General features: G+C 40.9%; 1 protein-coding gene across 1 annotated transcript in view; it reads right to left on the minus strand.

Annotated features, from left to right (window-relative positions):
• Window positions 1-27561, minus strand: part of zbtb46 (zinc finger and BTB domain containing 46) — a 102775-nt gene that overhangs the window by 31595 nt on the left and 43619 nt on the right. The window contains exons 2-3 of the mRNA XM_037684815.1: window positions 27026-27249; window positions 25976-26906 (exon numbers count right to left, since the gene is read on the minus strand). Of these exons, the coding sequence (XP_037540743.1) occupies window positions 25976-26906; window positions 27026-27211 (1117 nt within the window). The 5' untranslated portion in view covers window positions 27212-27249. The remainder of the gene's footprint in view (window positions 1-25975; window positions 26907-27025; window positions 27250-27561) is intronic.

Below are 27561 nucleotides of genomic sequence, written 5' to 3' on the forward strand. Positions count from 1 at the left end.
ACACACATGGTTAGGAGGATGCTTGAGGGGAGCGCTGCATAGCATGTTAGCTTAGCAGTAACTGTGACGCTGTAAGACGCAGCACGTGTAAGAGACACTTTGTGTTCAGGTGCATTAAAGTTGAAATGTCTTTAAAACCCCACACCTTATTGTCCTCAAGCTTCATGAGAAACATCATTTAGATGAGGAGCGTTCAACACAAGTAAAAAAAGTCTAGTGGTTATGTTTTTTACTTTTTTGTAAACATAAATAGTGGCGACCTGATGCTCTGTATTAAAGTTAAAATTACTTTAAAACCCACAGCTGAATTTACACAAACTTGGTGAGAAACATGCTTTAAATGTGTTGAATTAAAGGATATCTAGGTGAAATGCTGCTTTTTTGTACACTAGTGTGCAATTTTTTATGCGCGCACACACACATATCATTGTGTCCCCCCCACATTACGGATGCTTCTGACGCCCTTGATATATATTTATATATAATGCACATAACTAACAGGTCTGAGGCGTTCATGCCTAAACTGGAAGAGAACTGAACACTAAATGTCTCTAAATACACATTTTTATTTACCTTTGATGTATACAGGTAGTTTCATTGAATCACGAGGACTCGTTTTCAAGTGAGACCTGTTTGGGAGCAGATGGTGGGGGTTAAGAGCCTTGCTCAGTGGCCCAGAGTGGGGCAAATGAGGGTGGAGGCAGGTGTGGGTGTTTTACCTTTTCCGCCCACATTTTGATGTTGACGGTCCATGGAGTGGAACTGGCGACCTTCCGATCACATGCCCACCTTCTCTAACCTCTGTGCCACCACTCCCCAATAAATAAAGCCATAATACTTTAAGGATATCTGTGCAACACAGTTTCATTGTAATGCAAATGTCACTTTGCTTGTATTTGTTCAGTAATGGGGTGCTAACTTTTGCTTTCTGAAAACTTAAGCTATTTTTACCCCATGGTTACTGTTTTATGTGAGGATTTTTGTCCAAATAATTAAAAGTTTTAAATTAAGTTTGTTTCAGAAACCAGGAATGCAAAAAAATTAAGTTTTTTTTAATCAAGTTTACATATGGTTTTTATTATTGTACAAACCGGATTCCAAAAAACGTTGGGACACTAAACAAATTGTGAATAAAAACTGAATGCAATGATGTGGAGATGGCAAATGTCAATATTTTATTCGTAATATAACATAGATGACAGATCAAAAGTTTAATCTGAGTAAAAGTAACATTTCAAAGGAAAAATATGTTGATTCAAAATTTCACAGTGTCAACAAATCCCAAAAAAGTTGGGACAAGTAGCAATAAGTGGCTGGAAAAAGGAAGTTGAGCATATAACAAACAGCTGGAAGACCAATTAACACTAATTAGGTCAATTGACAACATGAGTGGGTATAAAAAGAGCTTCTCAGAGTGTCAGTATCTTTCAGAAGCCAAGATGGTAAGAGGATCACCAATTCCACCAATGTTGTGCAGAAAGATAGTGCAGCAATACCAGAATGGTGTTACCCAGTGTAAAATAGCAAAGACTTTTAAGTTATCATCATCAACTGTGCATAACATCATCAAAAGATTCAGAGAATCTGGAACAATTGCTGTGCGTAAGGGTCAAGGCCATAAAACTCTACTGGATGCTCGTGATCTCCGGGCCCTTAAACGCCACTGCACCTCAAACAGGAATGCCACTGTCAAGGAAAAAACAGAATGGGCTCAGGAATACTTCCAGAAAGCATTGTCAGTGAACACAATCCACCGTGCCATCCACCGTTGCCAGCTGAAACTCTACAGTGCAAAGAGGAAGCCATTTTTAAGCAAGCTCCACAAGCTCAGATGTTTGTACCGGGCCACGGGTCATTTAAAATGGAGTGTGGCAAAATGGAAGACTGGTCTGTGGTCAGATGAGTCATGGTTTGAAGTTCTTTATTGAACACTGGGATGCCATGTCATCCGGACCAGAGAGGACAAGGATAGCCCAAGTTGTTATCAACGCTCCGTTCAGAAGCCTGCATCACATTTGGCACATCATAAAGAGGAAGGTGCGACAAAGAAGGCCCAAGACGATTGAACAGTTAGAGGCCTGTATTAGACATGAATGGGAGAGCATTCCTATTTCTAAACTTGAGAAACTGGTCTCCTCTGTCCCAAGACGTCTGTTGAGTGTTGTAAAAAGAAGGGGGGATGTCACACAGTGGTAAAAATGGACTTGTCCCAACTTTTTTGGGATTTGTTGATGCCAGGAAATTTGGAAACAACAGATTTTTCCCTTAAAATGATACATTCTCTCAGTTTAAACTTTTGATCTGTGATTTGTGTTCTATTCTGAATAAAATATTAGATGTTGGCACCTCCACATCATTGCATTCAGTTTTTATTCACAATTTGTTTAGTGTCCCAACTTTTTTGGAATCCGGTTTGTATGAAATTGTTTTACATTATCACACTACAAGGTAAAACATGTTTTTATTTAGAGGCCACCAAACTGGTACATCTTTTCACCTTGTGAAAAAAAAAAGTACAGTAAACCCTCGTTACTTTGCGGTTCGACTTTTGCGGACTCACTCTTTCGCAGGTTTTCAACATAAGAGTGTATACATGATACACAATTGGCTGATTGATGGAAGGCAACCAACCAGAGCATGAACGGACAGTGCTTTTCTCTTTTTATCCTCTCCTCCACCTTTCCTCTTTGGCTGTCTCTATTGCTCCATTCTACAAGCTGTATGATCCAAACTGGGGAAAAGATGGACATACAGAGATGCTTGTATGAACATATAACCCTTGCGAGCGTAAGTTATTACGGGGTATAAGGGGCAGGCACACAACCTGTTGTGTGTCTCTACTCTGCTGTGACAGACAGCCTCAGAAAAAGAAAGGTGGGGGGTCTGTCTTTCCCCATCTCTACTGTTTAGTTTTTGGGAGCCGATCCCTGAGTGAGCCACATGAGCGGCATGGATTGTTTATTTAAAATAATTAAGCACTACCCAAACCGAGCCTTTAGTCCAGCCCCTTGGTGATCAGTGAGCAGGCCAGGCCACCGAGAAAAGTCCAGGTGCTCCCGATGGTCAGTCTGCTATTGAACCAGAGCATTGTGCTCTGTATCCCGGGCACTGACTGGCTCAGTAACTGTAGCATCAATCTGTCTGCTCTCTTTTGTGTGCTCTTTTAGAGCGTTTGGAGAGTTTAGAACATTGTTAAGAACATTTTAAAAGTGTGGGAAGGGTTTATAAAGCCTTAAAATATATTTAAATACTAAAATAAATATAATGTCCCTACTTCATAGATTTTCATCTACCGCGGGGGTGTCTGAAACGTAACCCTGACGATAAGTGAGGGACTACTGTATAGTAGTTTGTCGTGTCATTTTGCAACCAAAGTAAAATAAAAATCAAATGTAACATTTTTCCTCTATATTTTTATTATTTGTCAGACAAAACTTTTCAGAGCCGACACTCCATCATTCCCACCAACTAGACCGCCTCACAAATGTACAAATACACAAGACACAAGGACTTTTCACCGCACTCGTGCACTGCAGACACAACAGACGAGCAGAAAGTAGGCGACCGGTACAAAAGGTTCCTCCACAAACAGTCAGTGTCACTGTGCTCCCTCCACGCAGGGACACAAAGTGGGAAGCAGGGGGCATTACGTGTTCTCAGGAGAGTGGGGAGCGTGCTGTTGGGCTGCCTGGTGGCCAGAGAGGCTATTGCCTATCTTCCCTCTCTGTGCTCATCTCTCCCATCTCTTAACATTAAGACTGAGCTTCTCTGTGCTTGTATCCTTGGCAACCTGCCTCCAACAATGGAGCGAGCTCTGGCCTCAGCATGGGAGGAGTATGGTGCCATGGAGAGGAAAAGCAAGGGCGATGGAAGATGGAAAACTGGCAGAGCTGCTGAGCAGAAAGGCAGAGCAAAGTGGTGAGCAGCAGCGTTTGTCATGCACAGAAGTGTGGGTCAAAATGATGGAACAGAGGGTTAAACAGGAGAAGGAAGCGAGAGAAATGAGATGTAGATAAGCATGCCAAACCTGGGCTGTAGTTGCAAGCTATATGCTCGTGGATCAGAGATGTGTATCAGTCTTTATCTGAAGAAAGTTAGATTGATTTAAAGCACAAGTGGGAAATACTGGAGTTCGCTCACACAAGTTGATGCTCTCAGAGGTCCTGAACCAGCAAAATGAAAGACCTCTGCAGGTCTTCTTGCATAATCAAAGTTTATTGTTGCTTCATGGAGAAACATTCAACACAGAGATGACTTTGTTAATACAGACTTTATGTAAAGTTGTGTTTCCACTTGACTTAAAACTTTTCAAATCCATGTGAGAGATTCTTATCTGGCATGACCTCATGAACAGATTATAAGCCTTTGCACAATATTTGTCTGCAAAACCTGCCAGGTTTTAATGCCTGAAGGAGGATCATATGGACCAGGAGAAATCAATTGCTAAAGAAGGATTGCCACAGCACGCTCCCTCTATGATGTGCATCACACCATGTGGACAGGGAAAAAAAGGAAAACAGAGGACCCAGCTCCGCTTTTCTTCCTCACTGCAGCCAAGCTGAGCCATTGAGATTAATTGCTTATGATCAAATCAGCAGAAGCTGTGCAAATTAAAGAGTGGGCCACCACCCCACCCTCTAGTCCCTCACCTCCACAGCATCACCCACTCTCCCCAGAGCCAGACACTCACTGTGTATATGTGTGTGTGTGTGTGTGTGTGTGTGTGTGCGTTAGATGAGCCACAGACCTTATTCAAGGGTACAAACGTGTCATTCCCTTTTTTCCCAGAGTGGAACGGCGAGCACAGAGAGCGCGCAAAACAGAGCAAGGGGTCGGTCAGATAGAGCCGATGTATGCACATGGTATACACAACATCACACACACACACACAGTCAGTGCCCTGAACAGAACGGCCAATTTCTCGCCCAGCTTCTCAAAACTGCTCCTCTCTCTGCTCCCCTCTCCACTTCTCTCATTAGGAAACCATTAGAGAGGAGGGCAGTGAGAGACCAAATGACCCTGTCCTGACCCCTATAACACATCGCCGAGAGAGGGTGGGATGGAAAGAAAGGGGAAACGTATAAAGAATGATTACAGGGGGAAAGGAATACAAAAAAGCAAGATGAGATGAGAAAAAATATTTTAAATTCTGTTAAAAAAAATCTTCCCATGAAGGTGAAACATTTCTCTTTGTTTCCAAACTGTTTCCTTGAGCGCACAGATCGCAAACACAAAATCAGAAACACAAAGTATATTTTAAACTCAAACACAAAAAAGCGGCATCATGTCACTGCACTGGCAGATCCTATTCACTTGCTGCAATAAAACCTTTCAGAAATTTAGACATTTTGTTTGCAAAAAGAAGGAAAATAGAAGAAAAAAAAAGCAGCAGATAAAAATGCTCTGTAGGAGTGAGGCTGGAAGGGAGAGGTAGAGAGGCGTGAAATAAGTACGTAGGGACTTTGGGAGAAGGGGATAATTTGGGAGTGGAGGGGAAGACGGCTGGGCTGCTTCCTTAGCCGGACGCAGGAATGTAGAGCGGGCGGATCCCAGTGAGTGTGTGTTTCTGTGTGTACTCATACATCTGTGCCAGACAGGAATCCCTTACCCCCACTCACTCTGGCTCCTCTTATCACGGCCCGAACAGAGGGGTAAGAAGAGGGAGAAAGGGAGAGAGAGGTCTGGGTGTCCCACACTATCAAATCCACCTCTAACCTTCACAGCTCCCTTACTCCACTCTCACTGACAAACACACACACAGACACAAACACACACCCAACCTTGAGACTGGAGGTTTTGGACCAGGTGAACTATGGGAAAGCTATAAAAAAAAGAAAGTTCAGTTCCAGTAATGGTATGCTCTTTGTGTATTGGTACCCACCCAAAAACGCACAGAGTCTGTGTGTGTGTTCAAAATGGTAAAGTTAGAACTCTGCCTGCAAATTTCCATAGAACCTCCTGTTCTTCTGTCAAAGGATTGCCTTTGTCTCTCGTAGTCAGTCATTTAAAACAAAGTGGCTCAGAAGAACAAGCGCAAGTCTTTTGAAACTAAATTGTTCTGCTAGATTTGGGGCATCTGTGGATAAGCAGTGGAGTGATTGTTTTCCACTGAACATCCCATCACCCCTACAGATGTATTGCTACATGAACAACTGCATTCTACACTTGTAGCTAAAGACTATAGCTTTATTATAGGTACTGGCATCTCTTAAAATATGTGTGTATGACAATTTTTCATACTAAAGTCTGGCTTCATCAATAGGAAAATTAGTATTCCTAAATTAAAATAAACAAATATTACAGACAGATCAAAGCCCACTGCCCACTTCAGATTCATCCATCCATCCATTATCTTTACCTGCTTCTTTCTTTTTGGGTCACGGGGGTCACCGGTGCCCATGTACAGCATTGTGTGAGAGGCGGGGTACACCCAGGACAGGTCTCCAGTCCATCACAGAGACACAGAGACAAACAAGACAAACAACCATTCACTCTCTCACTCACACCTAGGGACAATTTAGAGCAGATGTGTCAAACTCAAGGCCCGGGGGCCTAATGTGGCCATTGTTGACATCTTATCTGGCCCCCTAGATAATATTTTAAATGTAAAATACTTTTATTACTTTATTTTTTTCAGCAATTTGATGTCAAAAGTGCAACGGAGAACATCAAATGAGACCAATCAAACTCTTATTGAGGAACCTGCAACCAAGAAAAGATGTCGTGTATCTAACTTGAGTTAATGTAGATTCTGAAACCGGCCCTTAGTTTGAAAAAGGTTTTAATTTTGGCACCCTTTTGTAAGTGAGTTTGACACCCTGATTTAGAGTTACCAATCAGTCTAACATGCATGTTGTTGGTCTGCGAGAGAAAATCGGAGTACCCGGAGAAAACCCACGCATGCACAGAGAGAACATGCACTCAGAAAGATCCTGGGCCAGGATTTGAAATGGCGATCTTCTTGCTGAGAGGCAACAGCTCTACCAACTGTGCCACCGTGCTGCCACACGTCAAATTCAGGGATACTAAAAAATATGAAAGAGTAGAAGAGGTGGAGTAAAGTTAAAGAAGATCCATCAGCAGATTGAAACATTTTAAGATGCTCTCACAACAGTATCTTGCGCAGCAGTTGTCTGCTTAGTCGGAGCCTAACTCACCTTTCTTACAAATATATTAGGACAAACAGAACATAAGAAGATGCTGCGTCCCCCAGGTTTATTAAAGTTTCTGTCAACAAAAGTCTGACTGTGTTAGCGGCACAGATGAACATATCGCAAATTTGTTTACAGAAAACAACTTTCGCTCGAAGGATGCTGTTTTGTATGATTTGTTGAATATTTTGCTGAGAGAAAAAGCATTTTGTTAAAAATATCATATAAATGGTATTACTCATTCAACTTTTATTTAGACAGGTTGCGATAGCTTAGTCAAGATTTTGGTCATTTCAACTAAAGATAGCATTGAAGACTTTGTATCTTGAACAAATCACAGAAAAAGTCCTCTAATCTAGAACTAGTCTCACACTTTTGTCCTATCTTATGAGCTCCTGTCCTCTATCCTGTCTCTCGCTGATGCCCCAGACTGCAGTGAGGATTCTTTGTTCCTGTCTTTAATGTTAAATTAGATTGTCTCAAGGTGAAATGTGTCCATCAGGTCTGCGTCCTATAATTTGACTGTGGGGACATCTTTCATTCTCCTCAATTATTTTCCTCAGTAATACGCCTCTATGACAGAGCGTATCTTGTCCCACTTTTACTTTCCTGTCCAGGAATTAATTACGAGGATTTCTGCTCTCGAATCATTCGCACAAAAGTAAAAAGTAACTTTTTGACTGGAGACACTGTATTTTATGTATTTGTCACTTTGTATCTGAGTGATTGTCAGCTCCTCCTGCGATCTGAACCCCAAGACTCAATTAAAGATATATATTAAACCCCTCTTGTCACACCTTGACTCAGTTTCTTTGAGTTTTGTTCAGTTATTTATGACTTTGTCAGAACTTGAAGTAGAAACAAAGAGCTTCAATTTCAAGCATGAACCACTTATCCAGGCAACAAGTTTTAGGACACAAATTTTGATTAATTTAAACTGACTGAAAGTTTTTTCAGAATCTAAACTAGTTATAATGAAGGTTTTTCAGATCCCAGAGGGATGTGTGATTCATAAAAGGGGTTTGGGGTGTGGAAAATAGCTCTTTATCACAAACAAAACTCATATTTTATGTAAAATATGTTCAAAATATTATTGGTTTGAACAAAAACAGCCATTCTCTGATCAGAGAATAAAGGATGTGAATATAAATTTATAGAATATCTTATTTTTTAAAGCATAAATAAGATATTTTATGTAAATATGTACCGGTATGCTTAATAAAACACATTCGAAAGACCCAAATACTCAGGCCTGTGGGGATAAAATCTCTGAAACTAAAAATTAGTCAAAGAAAAAATAATCCTGAACATAGAGAACAATCCAGACAGCCTCAGCTTATTTATTTATTTATTTTCATTTTTACTATTTTCTCCCAGTTACAGCACCAGAAGAAAGTTTAATGGTGTCAGATATTGTCATTGCCTCCAGAATCTCTATTTGTCAAGAACAAACACACTAAAAGCAGTTTTCAAACTTTTCACTTTAAAAAGTCTTTGTAAAAAAATCCACTTCATTTTTCTTAAATTAAAATTAATTTTCTTCTACATAAGAAGTACCAAAACATCACCAGTGGTTGGTTTGTCAAAAATATTCCATCTAGTAGAAACAAGGTTTCAGTTCATCTCGTTTGATGGATCATGAAAATGCCTCTATGTGTGTGCATGTCATCATCATCATCACCTTTTGAAAGACACGATTAGGTCCATATGTGTGTGTTCATTTGTTTCTCTGTCTTTTAGGAAAATCACACAAAATAAACATGGTAAACATGCTAAGCTAATTAACTTTAGCAAACAACAAAAAAAGCCCATATGGCAATTTGACAAATATTGAGCTAAATGGGGCACTGGTAATCATTAACAACTTTTTAATTATGTAGTGCTTTATTTAATTATTAGGGCTGCTCCTTTCTGCAGGGGTCGCTACAGCAAACAAACTTACATGAAGACTTAGCAATTGTTTATACGCCGGATGCCCTTCCTGAGGAAATCGATCACCAAGCTACCACAGCCTTCGGTGTGGAGCAGAGGGCTGCCGTCCAAGGAGTAGGGGAGAAGCTTGGAGGTTACAGGCTTTGCTTGAGGGCCCAATAAGCTTCTGTGGGTGCTTCACTTTTCCCACCCAAGTTTTTAACGTAACAGTCAGGGGAGTTTGAACCGACAACCTCTCGATCACACGCTCACCTTCTCTAACTTTTAACCACCATTTCCCGATCATTAACCCACACTCAGAGCAAAATATTACTGAAATAAAAGGAATTAAAGCCGTCTGTCCATGAGGCCTGGTTGTTACTGCTTTGCATCACAGCAGCTCTGACTGACGTACGCCTCCGAACCTGAAACTGGAAGTTCCACTTTTATACAAACTAACAAACAGATCCAACTGATGATGAGGAAGTTCACCTCATCCACAGCTCTGCCTTTATTTGAAGCCCATGTACTCAATTCAAAACCACACACACACACACACACACACACACACACACACACACACACGCACACACACACACACACACACACACACACACACACACACACACACACACACACACACACACACACACGCACGCACGCACACACACACACACACACACACACGCGCACACACACACACACACACACACACACACACACACACACACACACACACACACCCACTGCACAGAAGAAAAAGAAAAGGCTGTAGCTTCTATATATGAGATGAGTAGAAACAGAAGTGACAGAGTGAATTGACAGGCTGATAAAGAAGGTCCAAAGAGACTGGGGGAAGGAGGGATAGAGGAGAGAGGGGGGGGGGATAAATCTTAGTGAAGGACAGATAGTGGCTCCAGGACCATCTTCAGCATCTCTGTAACTATCAAACCCCAAAAAGAACCACACACACAAACACAAACACACACACAACACCGGCCATAATTGTCTCCTGGGGTGATTTTGGCCTCACCCTCTTAGATTTTCATTGCTCTTGGCCAACTCTTCTGTATCTTTAACACTTTCTGATTTTTCCCTCTTTGGACAGAGAGAAGTGGGTTCTGTCACAAAGGAAGGACTGAGGGATGAGGAGAGAGGAAGGTCTAAAGGAAGGAGGTGTGGAGGGGTGTGACAGCGGAAAGGGGGAACGAAAGGAGAAGAGAATAAACATGTAAGAGGAAGGGAGACTTTGCCCTCCAGCGGGAACACTCCCACAATTGTGCACATGCACGTGTGTGTGTGTGTGTGGGGGGGCTGTGTCACGACCAAACCGACACACCCACAGACTGTAGCCCTCCTTATTCTGTTTGTACTGTCCATTTATCCAAACATCATGCCCCCGTCCCCACCCCCACCTTTTCAAACTAGTCTGACAAGGGGTGAGAGGCCACAGAGGGAGGGGTACAGTAAACAAAACAACAGCATCATTCTAAAATAAACAAATTGGGGAAGAGGAACTTCAGGTTGACCGGGAACAAGACCGAACGAGAGCACAGATCCACCTACGAGCTTCCTGTTGTCCTCTATTAGAAGCTTAAACTTTCTCCAGCGTTCCTCTCTGCTGCTCTTCATCAGACCTTTTTAGACGTCTACTTTTCTTATCCTTCACACACATTCTTACACAGTTTTGAATTTCCTGGCTGCTTGTGCTTGGATGTCCTGGTGAACTCTGCTGCCAGATTCACATCTACAGGACTGACTGATGACTGATGAAGTGCAGGGAATCACCTCAAGTCTTCGATCTCCCATTCAGAAAGAAACTCAACTAGTTGTTCTTAGTTTTTACATATTCCTTTAAACAAGTATTTATTGTGGAACAGATGCTCCATCATCCCAGGCAGTCACATTATGTTTGATATATTAGAAAACAGATCACCATGAGAAGAGATTTTTCCCCTTTCAGATTTATCACTCAACTGTTTCACACTAACGGCTGCTCTGAAGGAGGAATTTCATTCATTCATTCATTTCAATATATAAAAGAAAATATCAAACAGAGTAAAAATTTGAAATAAAAGCAGTAAAAATACATTAAACATTCTAGTTTCCTCTGCCTGTGCCCACATCTATCAACATTTTTAATCAAATTATAATGCCAAAGAAATGTAACCTTCGTGGTTACTCATGTCCCGTTTGCACTGCTCCTACTCAGCCCAACTCTGCGCAGCCCGCCACGGAAAGATCCCTTTTGCACAATACCTTTTAGCTGATTCGAGGCTGATTTGGGACCCGTTTTTGTCCCTGCTTCTCTGGTGGGACCGTTGGAGCTGAGCCAAGCCGACTCCGGACCAAAACGTGAATGCAGGTCACTGAGTGGTCAGGGGGAGGAGTCACTGGATTTCAGAAACTTTTCACTGATCCGCCATTTGCAATTTCTCGTAGCAGCGGATCTATTTTTGAGCGAGCGGAGGATCATATGAGCTGCCAACCCATTGAAGCACAAGAGGCCGGACCCGGAGACCCGGCCTCTTGTGCTCACAAAAGCTGGATTTCGAGCCCTGGCAGGTGGAAGGACCAGGACGGAGGGTGGAATTAAAAAAAAACATTTTATGTAAAAAAAAAAAAAAAAAAGTTTTTTTATCAGTGAAGAATCAAAATAAATAAACCATGCCGGCTTTATCATGAAATCCTGTTTTCACTTAATGACTTTATTAAATAATCTGTTAATTAAAGTTAACCCAGCTGAAAAATCATAAAAATACAAAATTATTGGATCTTTCAGAAATATTTCCCTCAAACGTTTAAAGAAGAGATACAGCCTTTGGCTCAACTTTATTCTAACCCACAGATGTACAAATCACAAAACAAGAATTACACTTTAAATCACTAAAATAAAATCTGTATACAAGAAATAAAACCACATATCTAATTGAACAATAAAAGGCACAATGAGTGCAAATACATCAAATGATGAAGAAAAATATAGAATTTTAAATATAATTTTTTTTGTAGAATCTGGTTCATCAGATTTAATTAAATTCAGTTTATATAGCGTCAAGTCACAACAGAAGTCGTGTCAGGGCACTGAACAGAAATATTCATATATAAAATAAGTTAACAGAAACATTCATATTTAAAAATAATAATTTAACATTATTTATCTGAGGAGCAGACTGTTTTGAGTTTAACTCATTGCAGAACTCTCACCCTGTGAACTAAAGTTCATTAAAAGTTCATTAGCAGGATTTTGGATTCTGGACACGTCTCCAGAACCCGTCCTGAAGTTCGGTGTAAATCCAGGCTGATCTGAGCAGGGCTGAGTAGGAGTGGTGCAAAAGGGGCATAATTATGAAAACTAAAAAGTTCAGAAATATAATAAAAAGTTATTTATTTAAAAATATATAATTAAGGGTCAGTTGTCTTTGTTAATCAAGTATAAATTTAAATAACTAATCCTGCCAAAATATAAAAAAGGCAATAAAATAATAAAATCATAGCTGACATTTATTATTATTATTATTATTATTATTATAGACTACAGCACTTATTGTTTCTTAGACTACTTTAAAAAAAAACTCAAATGTTCACTGAGTTTCAGCTTTTAAAAGTTCAACATGACCAAATTTAGACCAGAGTAGAACAAATGATGACATATGAACCAAAACTAATACAATATCTGAACTTAGGGTTAGCCGTCACCTACTGGTAATTCCAACATGTTTCAAAACTTTTCTTTCTGAACCACCGACAGAGACTGGATTCACGTACTGACATCATGATGGTTTGAAAAATAATGGCTATTTCCATTTGGAACACAATTAAAAAGGAGAGTATTTAAATGAGTCACCATGTGTTTATTTAGAGCTACAGTTTATAATCCACTGCAGATTGCACCTTTATTTACCACCAAAACATGCAGGTCCTAAACTTTGAGCTTCACGTGTCTGATTGGTGCTGTGTGTGGAGGGGTGGGGGGTGGGGGGTGGGGGGGACAGTGTCTTCACTTTAACAGCAGCAGGAAAGAGTGGGCAACAGAAGAAATTCTTTGTTAGTGTTCATTTCCAATGACAGGAGATAAATCAGAACACAACCATTGGTAAGCTAACTTTTTCTATTTAATGGGTTTTACTTTAAATGTATATAAAGAAAAAACTCAACTTTTTTTAGTACTCCAGGGGTGGGCAGTACCAATTGAGCTTAATCTTTTTATAATAAAATCCAAATCTGCTTTGGACATTTGCAAAAATCAAAACTTTCTGCTGCATTTGTAAATACTGTCCGTATGCAAAAGGAGCATTTTTCAGAAGATCCATCCATCCATTCATCCATCCATCCATCCATCCATCCATCATCTTTTACCTGCTTATTCCTTTTCGGATCACGGGGGTCACTGGTGCCCATGTCCAGCTATCACTGTGTGAGAGGCAGGGGACACCCTGGACAGGTCTCCAGTCCATCACAGGGACAAATAGAGACAAATGAGACAAACAACTCACTCACATCGAGGGACAATTTAATCATCAGCCTAACATGGATGTTTTTGGTCTGTGGGAGGAAACCGGAGTACCCGCAGAAACCCCACGAATGCATGGAGAGAACATGCAAACTCCAACAAGAATGGCCCCCTGGCCAGGATTCGATCTGGCAACCTTCTGACTGAGAGGCGGCAGCTCTACCAACTGCCCCACCGTGCTACCCAGAGAAGATTCAGATTCCTACAAAGTTTCTTCCATGGTGGAGATTTCTAAAAGCTTAGTTTTTGGTGTCTCTGTGTGGATTCAAGATATGGAGAATCTGAAAAACAATAATATAGAAGTTCATGTCCACTAACACTCTGTGAAACTAACAAAAACAGATGTTTTGCAGGTGTTTGTCCATTTATCTTTGTCTACAAAAGAAGCTCCTAAATAATGATTTGGCAGAGGTCTCTAGAAGAGTTGGTTGCCTTCTCCTGATGTAAAGACACCAGGAAGGACATTTTGAGGAGTGGAGGTGCATATGACACGTGGAGTGATGTAATTGTTCACAGACCAACATAGTGAAAAGAAAAGATATCCAACAAGATAAAATAGAGAAAGAAAAAGGGGAAATAATTTAAAACAGATGACCTAGATAAATTGGTGTTTTTCTGTTACTCATTAATCATAATTACATTTTGTTATCATTATTAATTGTATCAGATTTTGCATTCATCTTGTGAGGCTCATATATTGGTATAAAGAGTATAGAAAATTTGTCTTTGTCACTTATTTGAATCCTGCCACCATTCAACTTTGATGGAGTGATAAAAAGTTGTTTAACCAAGAGGAAACTTTAAAAACTTTAAACTGCATCAAAGGAGGGGGGAAACAGATGTTTTTTTAATGGTTTTAGATTCATTTTCATTCATCTAATCTTTATTTATACAGGCTAGTCTCATTGAGCCACGAGGACTCATTTACAAGAGACCTGTTCCAGACAGAACATATAAGTGCAGACAACAACAACAGTAAACAATGACAACAATAAACTACAGTAAAAATAAAATTAAAATAAGGGTAATTTACAAAACAATAAATCAGGATTCATTTTAATCAAGCTAACAAGGTTCTTCCTCTGTTGTTTGATATGTCACTGTGAATGTTCTCGCCACCTAGCGGCACAGCTCAAGTATGTCAATAATTTGGTTGGAATTAGAGGTTTTTATTATTATTTAAAATAAAACAATAAAGTATTTATAAAATAGAAAAAAATAAAAATCCTGAGAAATAAGGATGATGCCAGAAATGGACTTTTTATAAACAGAAGGTTTTATCAAGCCAAATGTTTCTTGAATCACCATTAAGTGGCCATTTGTATTGTACACAAAGTTAATTTTTAAGCATTGTTTGTCACACTCAACGGCCTTATTGGTGGGGCGGCTGTGGATGAGTGGTTAGAGCAGTCGCCCTCCAATGGGAGAGTTGGGGGTTCGATTCCACCAGCAGTCACATGTTGAAGTGTTCCTGTGCAAGACACTGAATACCTCACTGCCTCCGTTGTGCGTCCCATTGGTGTATGAATGTGATAAAGCACTGAATATTCTTTGTAGAGATCTAGTAGAGAGCTGTGTGAATGGGTAAATGAGGGCACAGCTTGTAGTGTAAAGAGCTTTGAGTATCTCAATAAGATAGAAAGGTGCTACATAAGTACAGACCCTTTACTTTATTCATCTCTTATACACAGTCTGTTTGATGTCCACACACAACCTAGCTCCTTAGTTTAGGTATTCTGACTAAAAGTCTCACACAAAAGAGGACAAATATAACCAAAATCAAACTAACTTCTCTGATAGACCTGAAACTTCTTGATGTTATCAACAAAATTGTTTAGGTTTTATTCAGAGTAGAGTTTTTATCATTTTTTGATCAGTCTGAAATTCCATTGATAAGACATCCATCCATCCATCCATCCATCCATCCATCCACATCCATCCATCCATCTTGGGCCACTGGGTGCTGGTGCCTGTCTCCAATGGTCATTGTGGAAGAGGCAGGGGACACACTGCAGGTCACATTTTGATTAGATGAACGCACCCAGAGTAGAGAAAGAGAAAATGGCGGAACACGTGAAATAAACGGTTTAATTACTGTCTTTCTGAAAGACGAAAGTTGTGCAGAAAAGTTGTTTGACAAAAGTTTCAGCATGTTCCATCCTTGATGTAAACACTAAAGTGTGTTTAAGCAATAAAGTCAGCGACCCAAAGGTACCAGTGTCCTAAATAATAATAAAAAAAATAAAAAAAACACAAGACTCAGAAAAGAATGTGAAGCATCTTCTTATGTCCTTTTGTTTGCAAATTTTGAGCGTGTTTAATCTGAAACCTTTACTATATGTATGTTTATGTAAATGAAGTTTAAAAAGTTTTATTTGTTTGTTTGTTGATGTTTCAACTGTGGAGTTACTGCTGTGAATGTTCAACCACAAAAACCTCCTGACCCACCTACCTACGTGTGGTGCCAACAGGACATCCTGTCAGAATGCATTCTGGGTATTTTAATTCTTAGACCTGAGTCTACGCCAAGAAGTGTGTGCGTTTTTCCAAGTAGTGTGTGTGTGTCCAAGTAGAGTTTAAACACTTTGAAGATAAAAGTTGGAATTATTCAGTCTCACATTTTGAAAAGGATCTTTGCAGAAACGTTTGAGTTGGTGAACGACGGCGAGTGGAGCACCGTGGCCAGTTTAAACACTCCAATGGGCCCAGCCCAGGTGAACTCTGGGTGGGATGGCTAATCTTTAACTCCCCCCACAGAACACGCACATACTCCTATCCCTCCTCATCTTGTTCACCCTGCAGTCATTCTCCAGCCTGTTCCAGGGGCAGGAGGTAGGGAGGCGGGGGGGTTGACGTTTTGGAAAAACGCCATAGTCGAGACAAGGGAGGGGGCAACTTCCTGTCCAAAAATTGCTCTTTTAAAGCCAAAGAATTATAAATAGAGCAGGTGTCAGTTTTGAGAACTGCTGCTTGAGAAAAAGACAGACAGCAAGAGTGTGAAAAATTGTGCGAAAAGTGTGTGTGTTGGGGTGTGATGCCATGGTGAAGTGGGAGAAGGGGGCTTTTTTAACTGGTGGGCTGCCCATAATGTCCAGCAGGACGTGAGGTCATACGACAAAGATGGTTAGTGGGTGGTGAGAAATTATTGGTTGCCACAGAAATAATGAAACTTTTACTTTAAGATGAGGCCAAACATTAAAAAGAAGAAAGAAAGAGGGGGTGGGGGGCATCACTGTATGCTGTCAGAAGACTCCAAAGAACGGACAAAATGAGTTGGTGTTTGTGTAGTCGCAGGGGACAAAAAGGGGAAGGAGATGATGGAATGAGTAGGGGAAACAGGGGGAGGTGGGGTAAAGTGCCTGCAAAAGTCAATAGGGTGGGAGGAAAGGGCAGAAATCATTTGGGCAGTCAGAGGACAAAGAGGGAGAGCAAAAAAAATGAGGGGGTAGGCACACAGTGAGGCCTGGAGTACAAAGATGGTGAGAGACTGAACTGATAATAGACTCATGGTGGAAAAAGTGAGAAAGATGAACAAGAAGTCAAAAAAAAAAAAAAAAATCCAGAGAGCAGAGCGGACGGAGAGAGGAGAAGCCTCGACACGATGTAGGTATCTAACCCATCGAGTGTCAAACGCCGAGCTGTGAGGATGGAGGTCTAAAATTTAGTCCACACTCTAAAATATTAAATCTATTTTGTTTTTTAATGAAGGAGAAATGAATTAAGGAGGAAAAACGGGAGTAGATTATTAAACCAAGAGTGAGAAAAAAAAAAGAAAGAGGAGGAGAAAGTAAAGGTGTGCGAGGGGGTTGAGATCTGTTCACGGTGTTTTAAATATTAAACCTTTTTCAAGTTTAATGAAGTGCAAATACTGTGGGGAGAGTCTTAACTGGAATACAAAGAGAGGACGGGGGCGAGAGGGAGATCCGATTCATTATTTCAAGTGTTCACCTCTGTAGATGGCTGAGACTTGGGGAGAACAGTGGAGGGAGAGGAAGAGAGAGAGAAAGCAGGAAATTGACGGCAAGTTTGAGATCACCTGTCTGCAGACCCCCAGTTGGGTCCAAGCAGGAGGCTCCAGAGCTGGGGAGGGCTGAACTCAAGCAAGTCAAAACATGCAGGGCTTCTGAAAGTGGAACGAACAAGGCACAAGTCTACAGAAAGATTAATTTTTTGAGGGGTGGGGGTGTCGATGTGTGTATGTATGAGTGTGTGAGCTATCATCGGTTGAGGAGGGAGAACTTTGAGGCCACAGAGCTGAGAGGAAGACAGTCAGATAAAGATGTTGGATTTCTAAAAAGATTCTCGATGTAATCAATGTACAACAGCTAGAGGGAAATGGAAAGAACAGCCCACGTGTGATTAACTGTTCACGTCTACATAATCAGATGCTCTGAGCTGTGTGTGTGTGTGTGTGTGTGTGTGCGTGCGTGCGTGCGTGCGTGCGTGCGAGAGAGTGTGTGTGTGTGTGTGTGTGTGTGTGTGTGTGTGTGTGTGTGTGTGAGTGAGTGAGAGAGAGGTTTTGTATCACACCGGCCATGCACCGGATTGCCAAAATCCCCCAGGCTGCAAGTAAAGGTCACAGTATGTGCGTGTGCATGTGTGTGTGTGCGCTTTAATACCAGCAAACAACACAAACAAAAAAAAGTATTTCCAGTGCTGTTATTATGTGGGATACAGATCAAGCTGGTGTTTGCCCCAAGAATAACAGCTCTAGAAGAGAAATCAATTGGTAACTTATGTTTTCACCCACTACGTGTTTTGTTTTTCAGGATTTGTGGGAGGAATAGACTGCGCTTCGAAAATGACAACCCACCTTTTGAAGAACCGGCACCGTTATTAACTTGGGTATGAAAAACATACAGAATGCGAACAAACAGAGTGGAGTTTGTATTTGGAAGACGAGAAGAGGTTGAAAGAATGTGCAGCTTACGATAAAAAGATGGGTAAATATTAGTCAGATTATTCACTTTATGTAAATTGGGACAAAAAAAAGAGATGTACATGAAACAGAAAAATAATCAATATGCTTTTTTAAACAAAAGCAAGGCTGGTACTGCTTTACTTCTGAGATGTGAGCACCAGGCAGTCCAAGCATCGTGTTAAAAATAGTCAACGGGACTACTAAAAATGGAGAAGAAAAGCATTTCATTGTCATTTAGACAACAAAAGATGGGAAAAATATGGCTCGGGTTAAAAATTGTCAGAGATTTAGTGTGTGTGTGTGTGTGTGTGTGTGTGTGTGTGTGTGTGTGTGTGCGCGCGCGCGCGTTTTCCTTCAGTTGCACATGAATCTGAAAGTGAAGCCAGGGATTCATGGAGTCAAGACATGACGGAGAAATGAACCAGCCTCACTGATTGTTTCCTTGTTCAGATTTAATAAGCTGGGACTGTTCAACACGACGTAAAATATAGGCTCGTGACCAACTATTTTAGCTGCAGATGAGGGTAATTTAGGTGTTTTAAAATAAAACGATGTTTGTCAAACTGCTGCCTGCAGGTCTGAGCTCAGTTTGCGTGGTGTGATGTGGAGACGAGATCAGCTGGATCTCTGAACCTCTCTTTAAGAATCTGTAAGCAGAGCGGAGCCATGGCTTCAACATGTTCCTGTTAAAGGAGCTGTCAATTAGTGACACTGAAAACCAACAGTACGTATATGAGCACTGAAATTCACACAAACAGTACATGCCTTGCTTTAACATGTAAAAAGCTGTAACCATCTAAAAAACAATAAAAAACTAACGGGGGGGGGGGGGGGGGAGTTGAGTCTATGACAAGCTGCAAAGAAATGAGAAGACAGTGGTGGAGTGAAGATTTGTTTTGACCAAAACATGTCAGACGTTTCATTCAGGTTGCAGAGTAATGTGAGCATCTGAAAAAGAGGCATCATGTTTTTAATTTTAAACATTGTTGAGAACTTTTTGGACCTTTTCCAAAGTGAGATTTGCTGCAACAACAAAAAAAAGCTTTTGATCTGGAACAGATCCACTATACAGTATCACATAAGGGATAAAAGGTGTAGGCAGAAACTTGTGCTATCAGAAACTGAATTTGAATTGCTCAGACTGACTCTTCATCCATCCATCCATTATCTTCCTCTTGTTCCGAAGTCTGTTGTCGGGTCAGCAGCTTGAGCAGGGAGGCCCAGACATCTCTTTCCACAGCCACCTCTTCCAGCTCTTCTGGGAGGCAAGGCGTTCCCAGGCCAACCGAGAGATGCAGTCTCTCCAGCATGACCTGGGTCTTCTCCCAGTTGAACACGCCTGAAGCACCTCCATAGGGAGGCGCCCAGGGAGCATCCTTACCAGATGCCCGAACCATTTCAGCTGGCTCCTCTTGATGTGGAGGAGCAGCGGTTCTACTCTGAGTCTCTCCTGGATAACTGAACTTCTCACCCTATCTCTAAGGGAGAGTCCAGCTACCCTGCAGAGGAAACTCATTTCAACCGCCTGTATCAACGATCTTATTCTTTCGGTCACTACCCAGAGCTCGTGACCAAAGGTGAGGGTAGGAACGTAGACTGACCGGTAAACAGAGAGCTTTGCCTTACAGCTCAGTTCTCTCTTCACCACAACGGACCGGCACAGAGTCCACAATACTGCAGACGTTGCATCAATCCATCTGTCAATCTCAAGCTTCATTCTTTCCTCACTCGTGAACAAAACCCTGAGATACTTGAACTCCTCCACTTGAGGCAGAACCTCACCCTCAACCTGAAGAGAGCAATCCAACATTTCCCAACTGAGGACCATGGCCTCAGATTTGGAGGTGCTGATTCTCATCCCAGCCGCTTCACACTCGGCTGCGAAGATCACAGCACGATGATGCCAACATGCATCCTGCATTCAGTCTGTATGCAAATACAGACTGAATCTGTATTTGCATAATTTGAAATTAAATCCATTGGTTTGAAAATGGAGCCGCACAGTGAGTAGAGCTGTTGCTTCTCAGCGAGAAGGTCACCGGTTCAAATCCCTGTCCAAGACCATTCTGGATGCAGTTTGCATGTTCTCTCTGTGCATGCGTGGGTTTTCTCCAGGCCACCAGTTTCCTCCCACAAACCAAAAACATGCATGTTAGGCTGATTGGTAACTCTAAGTTGTCTCTAGGTGTGAGTGAGAGTGAATGTTTGTCTCGTTTGTCTCTATGTGTCCCTGTGATGGACTGGAGACCTGTCCAGGGTGTCCCCCGCCTTTTGCACAGTGATTGCTGGATATGGACACCAGTGACCCCGTGACCCAAAAAGGATGAAGTGGGTAAAGATAATGGATGGATGGTTTGAAACTGAATTAATTTGCTTTGAAACTGTATTTTGTTGTATTGAAAAATCAATTAATCTACTTTCATTTTCAGTTCTATAATTCACTTTCAATTCCAACATTCAGTTTTTTGTGTCACACATCCAGGTCCTGAAGAAAGCCATGGAGTAATCGAACGCAGACTGACAGATTTATGTTTCACTCAGTGAAACTTCCTTTACAAAAATGTAGGCATGGGGTTCAGTCTCCAGGAGGCGGTAAAGCAACAGAGTGGATGCAATCAGCCGTAAAACACCAAAGAAGAAAAATAACTTCCTTTACAGCATATTTTGAGCCGGAGCAGTGGAGCGCACATGAACTTGGCATAAACTCATGTGCTTGCCACTGCTAAAGCTCAAAATATGATGTGTGACATAAAAAAACAAAATTTTGTAATTGAAATTGAATTATAGAACTGAAAATGAAAAGTAGTCAAACTGAATTTTCAATACAACGAAATAAAATATCAAAGCAAATAAATTCAGTTTCAAACCGTTAAATTCAGTTTCAACTTAATGAAATTCTTTTTCAAACCAATGGATTTAATTTCAAATTACGTGAATACAGATTCAGTCTGAGCAATTCAAATTCAGTTTCTACCCATAAAAAGGGTTTTCTCAGGTAAAGGTTTTTGAAGACAAATAATGTTCTTCTCTTCTGCGTTACCACTTGGTCAAACTTATTTTTAATTGATTTAACCATGTTTTCCTGTAAATTTGTTGCATATTTATTGTGAATATTTACGCTCCTCTGAAAATACAAAACACAGCCTAAAATGTACATTTTTAAATCTGAGTCTTAAGCCAGAAAATAAGATCGCAAAGGGCATTATTGCTGAAAGATGTTTTTTAATTAACCATGTGAATTATTTTTCTGCTTTAAATAGATTTTACGACCAAATTTAATACAAGGCATCAAAGAAAAAAGATTTTAAAAAACCCTTGTGACTGTTAATGCTTAAAAATGTCACTTGCAGAGACGATGGTATTAGAATAAAAAGAAGTACTAGACGCCAATCTATAAATGATTTAAGGTAATCATTTAAATGGATAAATAAACATATAGGTGCAGACTATTTAAAACATTTTTTTCTCAAATATGTCACCTCTAATAATGCACTGAAGAGAAAACTACATACAGGAGAAGTTCGCTGATCTTTACTTTTTCACATTTAAGGTCTCCAATGGTTTGTGTTTGCAAGACAAGGGGAGTTTAGCAAATAAGATCAAGCATTGAGAAAAATCTGTTGCAGCTTTGGTAATGACATCCAATAAACAGAGCAGATGTTTGCGAAGGAAACAACGTAAAGAAAACAGATCCTACCTCCTGCAGCTGTTTATGTCAACACTGGCCTTTTCACACAGACGCGTCGAAGGCTGTGTGCTCGTACACACTCGTATATTAATCTTTTATCGTAGAATAAACCAGTGAAATCCTTGACCAGACTGCCCCTGTGTTGTATGTTGCACAGAAAATTGGAATAGCAAAACGTGAACACTGATTACAGATGACTGAGAGGGAGGGAAACAGAGTGTGTGTGGGCACTTCTCATCAATAAGGAATGAAGCAATTAGGATAATCTTGGACTGAAGGTGCCCTTTCTTCTTCATAACTACCAGAACCATTCACAGGAACGCACAACTGAACTTCATGGGACAGCCTCCCCATCATAAACCTAAAGTACCACATAGAGGTGATATTGGAAAAGAAATCCTGTCTGTTCCTACAACAAAAGGCCTCCAAGCGTTAACATTAGCTGCTGTGTCGATTAGACGGATATCTACCTTGAAACTTGACTTTGAAAGCTGGCTAGCACATGTGGAAAATTAAGATCAATGATAATTATATGTAGTTTTTCAACATGCAGTAAGCACTGTGAATGCTTGCATTTTTAAAAACAATCATCTTAATATAACTTAAACAGAGCAGACTTGTATCACCAGACCTGCTATCATGGTGTATGGAACCTTGCAAGTGCCAAATGTTCAAATATAAACAGATTAAAGGAAATAGAAATAAATTACAAATCTATGTACACAAGTCTCTAAACTGAGAAAATAAATGTCCCATTTCATTTTGACATATGGCACTTGCTGGGCTCCGTATATTTGTGTCTGACACGGAGAATAGATGGACCACCTGAACAAGCTGGTCCTAGGCAGCACTCAGGCCAAGACTTTATGGGTGATGCTCCTGATAACCAACGTTCAACAGGAACTTGATTTAGTAGCATGACCTTTATTGGTCACATTAGAAGATCGGGGGTTTCTCCTGTGATCATTCACTGATGCTGATGGTACTTTACATCAAAGAAAACCTCATGTGTGTCTCAGTAATACTACAGAACATGAATGTTTTCCATTGATGTAAATACAGGCTGCATTGTGTCTGTCTGCCAGCTGTCATGGTTTACATACAGATATTTTTATTGTTGTTATTTCTGCTGTGACCACTCAGTGAATGTCTGCTAAGTTAAAGATTGCCAGACACTTGAAAAAAATAATTATCTTTTTAATTATTTTATTTAAAAAAAACTATTTTAGTGTTTAGATTCACGACTGCAAGCAATAAAATTAGCTCATGGTTATGATGGCCACACCAGTAGTGGATTAAGGAGTAAAAATGTGTCAGTGCTCATTTACTGGACAGTACATTTCGCCTGGGCGACACAGCAAAATGAAGCTCCAGGAGTTCCGGAGCAAGACAAAGGTGGCTTTGTATGGCAAGCCAAGTGTCTCATTAATAACCACTTGTACCTATTAATGAGACATTTGGCTTGCCATATTGGTCGAGGGCCCTCTAGCGGCTGAAAATAGTAGTGTTCAATATCCTGATGCATGCTTAATAATCCAGGTAGAAAAAGGTGTTCAATATTTTCCTTGTCAGAATGAATGAAATTGTCAGATCTCAGGCAAAAATTGTGTTATAAATATGGGGAAAAAACGTAAATTAATTGCTTCTGACTGTAAGTCGCAGGACTTGCTAATTTACGCAAAAAGATGTGACTTATAGTCCGAAAAGTACGGTATTTCATCAAACTATTGCAGAATGGGCAATGGAGGTTAGTCTTTTTATATTTGTTACATTTACATAATAAATAATGATTATGTGACAGTCTTATTTTCCAGTCATCTAGAAATTCACATCACAATACCTATTGAGATGATCTTTTTGGTCTTGAAAGCTAAAGATTGCACATCTGACTAATAATAATTTAAAATTTATCACAGTCCTGTTTTTTTTTTCTTCATTTCTTTTGGCTATTCCACATGCAGATACATCTAATTTAGATCACTGACTGCAGATGACAAAATCCTGAGCTTAAGGAGCCTTTAATTAATACACTAACTCTTAAAACTCCACCAGAACCAACTGCAAGTATGTTTGACTGTAAGCTAAAGTTTGATATCTAACTTTGTAAGAGCACTCTAATCACCAAAATCACTATTTCTAACACAGATCTAAAATTACTCCACAACACTTGTTCAATATTTCCCCAAACCAAACGAAGATAAGTTCAAAGCTTAGTAGTGAGCTGTATCCCAAAATACAACGTAACCCTTACAATCCAAGTGGAAACATAATATTTTGTTTGTTCCATTTCTTTATCATTTTGGTGCTATTCTTGAAACCCAACAGAACAAAAGGGATGAATGATTGTCTTTTGGCAAACACTGATCGAGTTCCCACCTGCAGCAGCTCTGAACTTCCCCTAACCTTTATCCCCTAACCACCTCTTTCATCAAAATCTGCTTCACCACAGCCAGATTTAAACTCTACCTTCTACCAGAACCAGAAGACTGGTCAAAAGGTTTGCAAGTGTCCTTTAGTTAGTGGATGCGTTTGTTATACATGAGAGTGTGTGATTCTGAAGCTCAAGACAAGATGTACTCAGGCCCAGTAATAAGGTCTGACTGCAGGTCATAGAATCTGGGACTGAGGACATGTGAAGTGGAAAAGACAAACCATCATAAGCCTGAAAGGGTTCAGTTCCCATTTTCTTTTTGTTCCTCTGGTTTTTGTATTCCTCTTCTCTCTAATTACTCCTCCAATCTTAACAGTCTTTCTTCCTTCTCCCTCTGTCTCGCCCTTTCCAGAAGGTCCTTCCCTAAACCCCAGAGAGAAGGGGAGGAGCCTGGGATGGCGAGGACGCACTGGTAATCCATGCAGTGACCCAGGTCAATTCAATTATCCTGTTTTCTTTCACTGCGCGACGCGTGTGCCCATTTCACAGCCAACTCCCTTAATGCGCCCAGGATTAGCTTCTCTTACTTTTAATAATCTACCTATCGATGCCTTGGGGCCCACAACATATGCAAAGACACACAAACACACACAGGTAAGTTTATCAAGTAGAAGTTCTAGAGTAAGGGAATTCACTAAACACTTTTGCAGGGCTAAGGATCAAGGAATAAATCTTAAAATAAATATGCATTCACGTGTGTGTGTTTGCATTTGCTTGACTGTGTGGGAGTGTGGCTTACATAAACTGCAGTAAAAAGAGGATTGTTTTATCCATCTGCATTTACCCAGGCTTCACCTCACACTTTCAAGATTTGTGATAATCATCTTAGGCCTAACACGTTAGTGTACAGTATAAGCTCACTAATCTAAACCCCAAAGGAGGAAAAGAGGTCAATTTCTTGAAGCAAACTTTGCAGATGGCCAACTTTTTCTGAGTACCCAAAAAGGAATTGATCTGTTAAAAACTACAGTGAGTAGACTCATGCATGCGAGTTCAGGAACAGTCAACAGATGATGATTACTTCTAGCTGCTGACCAGTTGGTAAACTTTCAAAACACAAATCAGACTTTGCCACAGTTAGGTGTTAAGAATGATAGTCTCACTCAATTATCTGATCTAATCTTATAATCACACCAGGCATTCTGTCATTACCTTAGAAGATACCCAATAGCTTTCAACCCTCAATAAAAATCTTTAGCAACTGTTCCTCAAAGTCATAAAATCATCCCTGCATGTGAAGATAAAAAGTTCCTACTGTAACCAACATCGAACCAAATACTTTCTACCCATCTGAGACAATTAACTAATCAATGGCACAATGACCTCCCAAGACAGGAGCGTTAGAGTCTGTCAGACTTACCTGGGAGGTCCTGCCCATTGTAGTTCCATCCAGTGACAGCCAACATGGAGGGCAGAGGAGATCCAGGTCTACTGTCCCTGTCTCGCTCCCTGTCCCGTTGCCGATCCCATGTCCTCTCCGCCTGTTGGGTAATATGTCTGACTGTGTCCTTGTTCTTCCTGTTCTTCCGTCGCCCTGACCCTGACAGAGGTTGCCAAGGTCCATCTCCAGCTCCTCCACTGGCTCCTCCTCCTTGTTCTCCTTGGTTGTGGGTTGCCCCCTTTAGAGTGTCCCTTGGATGAGAAGAGGAGGCAGGGGAAACCTGTTCTTCTTTGACATTGATGGGTTTGTAGTCATGTGGCCAGGCAGGCTGGGAGTCATGGCAGGCTTCCTCCTGGCTCTCGTGACTCTTTGGGGGTTCTTGGTCCTCCTTTCCATAGGTGCTGCCTCCTTCATGGCAGCTGGCGATGGCTGAGTCTCCAGAGGAGTTGGCTGGGCTAGTTCGACGTGCCAGCCAGGGGGATGTGCTACGACCTGAAATGATGGAGGCCAAGGCTTCAGAGGCTATACCCACTATCCCACCTCCTCCTCCTAAACCAGCTCCTGGAACAGCTCCTGCTCCCACTATACCCACTGCTCCTCCACCCCCACCAACTCCTCCACCTCCTCCCAAGCCTGCGGCAACAGCGCCCATTTCAAAGTCGGCCAGCTCGTCGGCCATCTCAGAGCGGATGCTGATGTCCAGCGCAGCCTTGATGAAGCTGTGGCAGGCCTGGACGATGTCCGTCATCTGTAGGTAGCTGGCAGCTGACATGACCTCGATCACGTTCTTACTAGTGAGGGCGAGATGTGCAGAGTACATGAAGTCCAAAATAGCTTTGAAACCGGTTGCTGTAACAATGTCCAGATGAGTGACAGTAGTTTGATGGTGAGGCTCTGCCCCCTTTTTAACCTGTAGAATGAAACAAAAGATTTTCTTGATTGCTTTTTTTACTCTTTCAGAAATATAAGCAAGCGCATAATCAAACCTCCCGGATATAAATATATATTTTTACAAGCTATGTCCTTTACCTGGCAGTAAAGAGTCTTGAAGTAGCGTGAGGAGCCCAGAAGAACATTCTTATGGGCCTTGAAGATCTTTCCATCCACGATGACACAGACGTCACAGAGGATCCCGTGTTGCCTCTGCTCATTGAGCTCTCTGAGGAGCTGACGGTAGTGAGATGAGATCTCCATGTCCTCCTTCCTGTTGTTCATCTGTGTAGCTGAACAAAAGTCTTTCCTCCACACATCTGCTGGCAAATCAAAAAATAAATAAAATAAAAGACATGCAGGCAGACTGCTAGGGATTTTTGAATTGTCAATTGTACAAGAATGAACAGCAGCAAAAATATAGAATATGTGTACAGTAGTCCCAAGCTAATCAGGGGGGGGGTCCATACCCTGAAGACCCGCGATAAGTGAAAAACAGTGAAATAGGAATAGTAGTACAAGTAGTAAATTATTTTCATATTTATACAGATACATAAATACAAATACATATATATACATATATATATACATATATACATACACATTATATACACACACATATATATATATATATA

The sequence above is a fragment of the Nematolebias whitei genome, chromosome 11, assembly GCF_014905685.2.
Source record: "Nematolebias whitei isolate Nwh7 chromosome 11, NemWhi1, whole genome shotgun sequence".
NCBI lineage: Eukaryota > Metazoa > Chordata > Actinopteri > Cyprinodontiformes > Rivulidae > Nematolebias > Nematolebias whitei.